The 9063-nt window shown below is 45.6% G+C and overlaps 1 protein-coding gene and 1 pseudogene across 2 annotated transcripts; both read right to left on the bottom strand.

Moving 5' to 3' along the window:
- Positions 1-421: 421 nt before the first annotated feature.
- LOC148803314 (protein translation factor SUI1 homolog pseudogene) lies at positions 422-1471 on the bottom strand (annotated as a pseudogene).
- A 95-nt stretch (positions 1472-1566) lies between these two features.
- LOC104585823 (putative F-box protein PP2-B12) lies at positions 1567-3767 on the bottom strand. Of its 2 annotated transcripts, XM_019200575.2 has the most exons (4): positions 3329-3764; positions 2601-2719; positions 1982-2530; positions 1567-1809 (listed from the first exon to the last, which is right to left on the bottom strand). In XM_019200575.2, the coding sequence occupies exons 1-4, from the start codon at positions 3596-3598 to the stop codon at positions 1749-1751; spliced, it is 999 nt and encodes a 332-aa protein (XP_019056120.2). In that variant the 5' UTR covers positions 3599-3764; the 3' UTR covers positions 1567-1748. The 2 variants fall into 2 exon arrangements, with proteins under 2 accessions (XP_019056120.2, XP_088742830.1); XM_088886704.1 differs by having other exon boundaries at positions 1706-2530; positions 2625-2719; positions 3329-3767.
- Positions 3768-9063: the final 5296 nt, after the last annotated feature.

Below are 9063 nucleotides of genomic sequence, written 5' to 3'. Positions count from 1 at the left end.
TTACTTATTAATTATAATAGAAGAAAAACGTTTAGATGAAAAGCACATTAGCTGGGACATGTGTCACACAGCTATTAGGTGCTCACTCATTGTGCTTACCTAGCGTGCCTACTACATCCAGGCCCTGAAATAATACCCTTGCTGACATGTTATAATCTTTCCTCTCCCGTCGATCTCTTTACCCCTGAATTACACCGTTTGAAGAATAGAAAGACAACATTGATTTCACCAATCCAAACCCATTATTCAGCTCCCTTTTCTTCTCCTCCCTCCTCACCGTCCCTACATAACACATTGAACTGCCATCGGAACCACCTCTCTATGGGGGCAGTTCGGTGGTGTATTCCAATGCATGAAATTAATCCAGCTCTCTCTATGAACCCCGAGAACATGAAATTAATCCAGTCATATTCCAACTTAATAGAACATGGAATCTGATGAATCTTTCATTGAGATTTGAGGGACTGTACACTACTACACTGGAAAAGCAGAGGTTGCAAGTTAACCATCAGTTGTCCTACAAACTGCAATGAAGATTGAAGAATGATCATAACTCATAACATAACATGACCTCTCTTTCTCTCTCTCCGTTTGGCATTTGAATCTAACCAACGGTCATCACCATCGATCTAAGTGCAAACTTGAGGCCTGTCTTCTTCTTTAGACGATGCTTGGTTGGGAATGGCAACCACCGTGGTTCCGATGGTGGTGTTGTATTCGCAATGGAGGTTCAGGCTATGTGGGGGCGGTTTGATGCTATGTAGGGACAGTGATGAGGGAGAAGAAGAAAAGAGAGATAAATAATGGGTTTGGATTGGTGAAATCAATGTTGCATCCCTCCTCTTCGGACAATGGAGTTCCCTACTGACATGCATAAAGTATGGTAATGCAGGGACTGGTCTGTTGTTGCTCAAAAACCATGAATCTTAATATGTTCCTTCTTCACAATTCTGGCCTGAACAAGGAATGTCAACACATTCTTCTACTAATCACCTTGAAGTTGAATAACTTGGCCTAGCTTTGGGTCCTAGACAATAGTATCATAGCAGCAAAATTCCTTATTTAGATCCTTGAGTATTTTGAAGTAACTAAATTCCTTCCTCAAACCTTGCACTGTTAGGATTTTCCAACCATTTCTCTGTTGTATATGCACATGCACATACTCTTGCCCCTGAATCCTCAGCATTTGCCTCTATAAAGGGATGGAAGGTTGTAGGGATTTGGATGTCGAGTTCAGACATGAACCTTGGATGTTGAAAGTGGAGGACTACATAGTTTTGAAGGTATGGCCAATTGAAGAAGAAAGAGATCGACAAGAAAGAGATGGATAGGAGAGGAAAGGGGGATAACATGCTGATAGGGGTAAAATAGGTTTAGAAAAAATGATTAAACGATTTAACGTTATTCATCTTGGTCATTGACGGAATGGAGGTTTTTTGTCTAATTTTTTAAAAATCTAGGGGAGGTTTTTGCTAAAAGTTCAAGGGCGGTTTTGGTATTTTACCCTGATAAAAGACAAACGGATACAAAATTGAATCAGGTGCAAAATGTTTATCCGGTTCTGGATTCAAGAGCACTTCGCAGTCTGTGCTTGAATGTTCTTTTCTCCGCAGAAAAAAGGTACAAAAGTACAAGTACGTAGAATATTTTTTGCATTGGACATCAAACACAGTTTTAGCGGATTGACTTTGGGGTCTTCAAAGGACTCTAAGTACAAAGATCGACTGAAACACCGAGAAATTAAAAAATTATTTACAGGAATTCCATAAGCTCAGACATTGTTCTTTCATTCTTTGCTCCCTTTTGAAGCTGAAATCCAATTTAAAAAAAAAAAAAAAATTAAAACTAGTTCAATTGCAAAAGAATAATCTGTTTAGTTAGTTTTGCTTGTGCAGATAGAAGAATACATGCACGTATTCCTGTTACACGTTAGCTCTGTATAATTTACAGTGAGAAAATGTTTCAAACATTTTACACATACTTGATCGCTTTGGTCTCCTTCTCCTTAGGCTTGAGCTCTATGCCTTGAATGATGAGGCCATACTTCCAATGGCCGGATTTCACCTCCATGACACTCAGCTTCACCTCCCCATCCTCTCCCCGGCCGGTGTAAAACTCTCCCATCTCCACCTCCAGCCACCCGTCGCCTCGCTCTTGAGGGTGCTGACCCTCCAACATCTCCTGCGGCAACCTTACAGGCGTCGGCGAACTAATTGAGGTGCTTAACCTCAGCGTCCGCCGGAATAACCCCTCATTGTTCAGCATCCCCAACTGCGCATTCTGCTGGTCACTTGGATTCAAGTACGCAGTCTGCACCTTACCGGCGCCACCACCCTCTCCTCCTCCTCCTCCTCCTCCCACTAATTCCACTGAGACGTCTATTGGTTGGTAGTCAAAACCGAAAACCTCCTCCGCAAACTTGTACACAAATTTAGCTACATAAGTTGTTTCTGGGGACAGCATCCGTGTCTGGATCTTTCCACGGATTTTGAGCCAACATGCATGCACGAGCTCTGCCACCTTAGGGAACCTGTATGTGTCAGATGCATGTTAGCTTATGTCTGTGTGTTTCAGTGGGAGAGAGAGAGAGAGAGAGAGACCTTGATTCAGAGAGAGATATCCACCTCCAGTAGTGGGGATCATCTCCCCATGCAATAGAAAGCTTTCTCGCCCCTATCATATAACATTTCTTGCCGGTCCATTTATCCAGTGCAAAGCTCTGTTAAAACGTCAATACCAACATCAGAACAGAGATGCCAACATTAAGCGCATGACGTAGAAGAGTTAAAAAATGGATGCATCAAACGTGGACCTCATAGAATATTTCTTTTTCCTTTTGGAGAGTAGAGAGAGAGAGAGAGACTTTGCCTCAAAGGTTCCAGACCCTACAGTATGCAATCCTTGCTGTATTGGGTTCTCAACTTTACGGCTTTAGTCCCACTTGTTATATATCCACTTCCACCCCACTTATCAACTATCCTCAAACTCTGAAACACAAAAGCTTCTACTATTTTCTCCTTTTCTAGTTTTTCTATCCCTTTTAAAATTCTAACTACTCTATCCAAATTACTTCTTTATAGGCCTAATACATGTAATTTAATTTGGTCTTAACTCATAAAATGTTGTTACATAGATTATAATACTAAAACAACAATCAGACTAGAGCAATTAACTAAAGAAAGAAAAACCTATATATATACTAATGGGACCCCAGCAGCATTTGAGAAAGCAACAAAAAAACAATGGTGTTTAGAGCAATTCGATATCCAAACGATGATGCAGTACAGAACCAGAGAAATGGAGCAGACACCAATGAAGAGAAAATTACCATATAACCATCGTCGACCAAAATGGGATCGTTGCAGAGGCGGAAATAAAGCTCCTTCTTGGAGGCAAAATCCAAACCCAAGGGATCCACGGCTCGGGAGATGATTTCCTTATAGTCCGACGGCAGGAACCTCTCCCACACGTAATCGGAATCCGCCGCTGACCGGAAAACCGGCGACGCCGCGGACGACCTACAAGCTTCAAGCGCAGACGTCAGAGACATGATGTTGGAGACACATTCTTCGGGAAGGAGGTGGAAACTTGGTGACATGCTTCCTCCTGTTTACGGTAAGTACTTCACGCTCGCTCGAGATCGCCTTTGCGTCGAGAGCCGAGACTGATGCGAGCTCATCTCTCTGACTCTCTCTATATATTATACAGGCGAAAGAAGACATGAGGAGTATCGATCGACCAATCGATATCTACGAAGGCTTCGCCGCTAAGGATGTCTTATCGTTTTCTTAGAGAGGTTCTTTTTGAAAAGGGAGGTGATAAAGGGAGAGTCACGATGAGGGAAGAAATAGAATTCCTTCGTGGCTAAGATTATAGGGTTGGTCAAACCCGTGTCTTCATACGGGTTCCTTGTACACTGTGGATCTGGAATATGTTGTGGGTCCATGATGTCCATCCGTTTTTCCAGTTATAAACACTGGGCCCCATGTGATGATAGACGGTATTGAAGGCATCTAGATACCGTATGACTAAACCCTGTTGGCTTTAGTGTGCACGGAGAGATTTTGCGGCGTGAAGCACGGACTACGGAGTAGTGTCACCATTGGAAAGTTGAAACCCTGAAATGGATTGATTGGTATGACTTTTGAGTTAATTGGTTGTTGGGAGGACAAAGATAGCGTTACGCAGGCCGGGTCTTTTGAAATTTGAACCTTTGAGAGCGAAACTGAGACTATTTGAATGGTGGGCGGATACTTGGATAGTAGTTTTTTTTTGGTAAAATATACAAATCTCCCCTCAATTTTCTGACAATCATATAAACTTTCTTGTAAAAAACATCTCCTTGTAGTTTTGGAAAAATATACAATTACCACCCATTTCTTACCTTTTCAAATAGAATACGCTAAAACAATACATTTATTTTTCAGAATACCAGATTTACCCTTTGGCCGATTCATTCAAAGAACACTTTGTCGGAGTGTTCTAGTAGTGCCTATTCTTAGTGTAGGTATATGTTCACCACGACTGTAATAGCACAGAAGGTCAGCACCGGAAACATCTACAAAGAATTCATAATTTGGTATAGATTTGCGATGAGCTTGGAGCCTACACACACTTGCAATGAGTTCAAAGCATGAACACACTTGCGATGAATTCAAAGCTTATACAGATGTGTGATGAGCTCAAAGCCGCACTATCAATGACGAACTCGAGGTCGCCACGGACCTACGATGAGCCCAGAGCCATTGCGAGCTTGCAATGAGCTCAAAGCCATCGAAAATCGGCGATGAACAAAAGATACAACAAACTAGACAATGTCACTCATGACAAGATGCCTACTAAGATTAAGAAAGATACATAAGACTAGCATTGACATCATCCACGCCACATCACTATAGGAGACTTGCAAAAGGAAGTAGCATATGTGTATATGAGAATCCTTAGATGAAAGAAAACCTCGTCCTAAAGGGATCTCATAAGACACGTAGCGAACCCCTAGCAATGTCTCCCAAACAACTAACACCGAATCAAAGATTCCCTTTCCAAATGGGAATCAAACTCTTTTGGCTCCTTCCTTTTGGGACCTCAGGATCTTTCCCTATAAAAAGCGGCATGGATCAAAACGAGCACACGACTCTATCAATAGAAGCCTTTAGCCTACCCTTGCCTCCAGCCTTCCTTCATCCTCTCGAGGATGCATTAAGCTCGTCCGCCCTGGACGGAGATCTGAATGTTCGAGAATCTCCAAGTCTTTGACTGGACCAGCATACACATGGTTCGTTAGTCTGACTGCAGGGAGTATTGACGTGGGAAAAATTGGTGAAGAAGTTCCTTTCCAAATGGTTCACCCTTGAGTGGAGGTTGGCGATGGTAGACCTGTGCAATACAGAGCATCGTGTCAGAGAGGACCTTCTAGCTTATGTCATGCGGTTTCAAAAATAAACTCATTCGGTCTTCGACGAGCACGCAATAGAGAAGAGCTTCATTGAATAGTGCGTGCAAGGAATGCACTCAGCCTTTAAAATAGGCATCGAAAACATTGAAGTTGAAACCTTCAACCAATATGGAAGTGCATAGAAAGGACAACGTGCACTATCACGAACACCACACCTCAGCCAGTCTCAACAACATCGCAGTATGCAAGAAACGAAGCATACACCATCGACCGAAGACCTTGAAACACCAGAGGGCTTAACTAGGGGCCTTATTATCGCAGCGGCAACCAAAATCGACAAAATGGTCCACTACCACCAGCCCCTCCCCTTTTGCTTGTAACAAAAGCGAAGTTATTATTATCATGAATAGGCTGGTGCAAGATTGTGTAATCAGCTTGCCACCACCACCACCTGGAGTCAACCTTGAGAAAGAAAGGCATGGGGGGAGGCGGTGCAACTATCACCAATCACCAAATCATGACTTAATGGGTTGTTTCACACTCCGGTAGCTCTTTGTGTAGAAAGTGAAATTATATGACTTTGTCAAGGGGAAGCCGACTCAAGTAGAAACCAACCCCCTCCCTACGCATCCCCAAGGGGGTAGTATCAATGTGGTAGGAATGTCAAGGGGTGACCATCCAGATATGCTGATCCAACGAATCGAGCAAAACCCAGATTTACAGCTGATGGAGGGTGATTTGACCCAACCTCCTGACTAGGCGACATGTGGATATGACTCATAGTAAATGATAGCTCAGCATGATAGCTTGGCCACAACTCGGCATAATGAGCTTGAACCCCAGCAAAACAACTTGCTACAGCTCACTACAAAACAGCTTGTTGCAAGGCAACTCGCTATTGAAGCTCGCTACAATGAAGCTCACTACAAGGGAGATCGCTACAAGGGAGTTCGCTATAAGGGAGTTCGCTATTAAGCAACCTGGGGCTTTCAGGAAACTTCTTATCCGACAAGACCGTGCCTGTCAGACTGCTCCCACGTCTCTCGTCTGGCAGTGCAGCACTTGCCAGTCCAGAGGACTACACCCACGTCTCTTGCCAGGCGGCATTGTACACTCCAGCTCTGAGAAACGTGCCTCAATTGACAGGACCGTACTCTGTAATGGATACCTGTGCCAGACGAATCAGCCCTGGAAAATAACGGTTGTAGCAGAGAATCAGAGGCGGTTACACATGATGTGCCAAAGTATTAATATATAAGGGTCTCAACCCCCAAGAAAGAAGTAAGTGTGCATCTCCACTCTTAGCTGATTATTACTCTCTAAGTTCTCTACCGAGCTCTAACTTAAGCATCGGAGTGTTCCCACTGGGTGAGTGACCCGAGAATCCTTCATTTTCTTCTCCTTCTCAGGTGTTGTCCGTTGCCAGCTAAGAGAGAGGCCCCTGCCAGATAGGAATGACCGGATCGTGCTACATCATTTGGCGCCGTCTGTGGGAAATGCTTCAAAAAAAATCCTTCCTCAACCAAACACCGCAACTTTCATTAAGACTTCAATGGCATCCTCCAGTAACGTCGAACGAAGTGCCGACCAAAACACCTCCGGGGAACGACCTCAGCTCCCTATTGTCTGCATTGGCCAGTTCATTGTACCCCTTTCCACGGACAAAGTTCCTACCTTGAGCACGCCTCAGGTCATGGTGCCAGTAAACGCTCCACTTCCTTCACCGGTAGAGGCAACCTTTACAGAACCATCAGTTCTCCCAGTGGCTGGACAGAATGAGCTGGAAAACTTAGTGCACTGCGTGCAAGCCATGCAAGCTCAAATGCAACTGGTCCACCAGTTTTAGCTATATCAACAGCAAATGCTTCACCACGTCTATCAACAGTAGTTTCCACCGGTGCCCCAGTACTAGCAACAAGTTCCACCTCGACATCCTACTACATAGCAAGCCCAGCCCTGCCATCGCAGCGAGCGTGTCCCCCCCGCCGAGAGACCTCCCAGACTCAGAACCCTCTCAGAAGCTAGGTCTCATCCCACGACAAGAGGGAAAGGCAAGTTACTCCCCCCACCTCGCAACCTGTAGTTAGGTCGGGGGCTTCTCATCCAATCAGACCCACGTCGCCTCGGCCCACACAGTTCGAGCTTCCGCTCGTCGAGAACCAGTTTGAGGTCCTGGCCGCGAATTATAGACAAGGCCCTTCAGCTCATAGCCTTCAGCAGCAATCCGAGCCCCACCCTGGGCCCATCAAGCTCGACAACACAGAAGCAAGTAGTACCAATGCCGAGCCCACGAAGAAGTAGCGGAGACGCCGCCGAGCTCGCCAAACTGCCACTTACAACCTGCCCGAGCTCAAGGGTAAAGAAGAGGTGAGCTCGGATGAAGTGAAAGCCACTCCTCTCCTCTCAGTTCTGTCCCCCCTATCTCCAAAACTCCTTGCTGTCCCTATGCCTAAGGACTTCAAGCTTCCCCCCTTGGACAAATATGACGGATTGTTTGATCCAAATGACAACGTTGGCACCTTCCAGTCGTAAATGCACTTGGCTAGGGCCAGTGAGTCCTGCATGTGCATGGCCTTCTCCACCACCTTCAAAGGAGTGGCCCGCATGTGGTACAAGAACCTTGCGCCCGGGTCAATAAGAAGTTGGGCGCAGTTCGTGCAGGTCTTCACCTCCCATTTTGTCACTAGCAAGCGTTGCCCAAGAACCCAAGAAAGCCTCCTTGGCATAGTCCAGAGAGAAGGGGAGTCCATTCGGAACTACATCAAGCGATTAATGACGCTTGTTTACAGATACCCGACCTGGACCCCGCAATGCGGCTCATAGTAGCCAAGAGAGGCATCACTCACAAAGAGTTCAAGTGGCATGTGGTTGTCAACCAACTGAAGATTGTAACAGAGTTCCTCAAGCTCGCGGACCAGTTCATAGGGACGAAGGAGGAGATCAACCAGAAAAATGAAAGTGTGCCCGAGAAAAGGAAAAGGGAAGGTGAGTCCTCGATCCAAGGGGACAGCAAGAAGAAGAAAGACCCAGCTCGAGGGGCAAAGCCAAGTCAGCCTTTCCGAGCTCCGCCAGCAGAGAGGACAGACTACACACCCCTGAACGCGAAGCGGGCCGAGATCCTTTTGGCGATCAAAGACGCCCTGTATGTGAAGTAGCCACCCCGGTTGAAAGGGGACCCCAATACAAGGAATAAGAATTTGTATTGTAGCTTTCATAAAGATCATGGTCATAGTACCAAAAACTGTAAGAACCTCCATGATGAGATAGAAGAGCTCATCCGTCGCGGATACTTAAGAAATTTTGTACAAAATAATAATAATAAAGCAAGTCGGCAGGGGGAGCAAGGTAAAGATGCTCCTAAGTCCAGTAACAGGCAAACCGAGCAGCCGTAAAGGCAACCCCCTGAAGAGAGACTAGTTTGGGGGACTATTCATGTGATCGTGGGAGGCTCGATCGTCGCGGGCTGCAGCTCGAATATCAGCTCGCGAGGTCGAAAGGGAAGAGCAGAACCCCCCAAAGCGGCCAAGGACAGAAGACCCAATCTTCTTCACTGAGGATGACATACGCGGGGTCCACTACCCCCATGATGACGCGCTTGTCTTGAAGATAAGAATCAACGACTTCGAAGTCAAGCGTGCCTCGTCGACTCCGGCAGCTCGACAGACATT

Source organism: Nelumbo nucifera, chromosome 1 (assembly GCF_055504915.1).
Source record: "Nelumbo nucifera cultivar China Antique chromosome 1, China Antique-T2T, whole genome shotgun sequence".
Taxonomy (NCBI): domain Eukaryota; kingdom Viridiplantae; phylum Streptophyta; class Magnoliopsida; order Proteales; family Nelumbonaceae; genus Nelumbo; species Nelumbo nucifera.
This window is presented reverse-complemented; position numbering and strand designations above follow the sequence as displayed.

Coding starts and splice junctions, on each gene's coding strand:
- LOC104585823 (XM_019200575.2), bottom strand. CDS start 3,598: ATGTCACCAAGTTTCCACCTCCTTCCCGAAGAATGTGTCTCCAACATC. Junction 2,720..3,328: donor TGGTCGACGATGGTTATATG/GTAATTTTCTCT, acceptor ACGTTTTAACAG/AGCTTTGCACTGGATAAATG. Junction 2,531..2,600: donor ATATCTCTCTCTGAATCAAG/GTCTCTCTCTCT, acceptor TGACACATACAG/GTTCCCTAAGGTGGCAGAGC.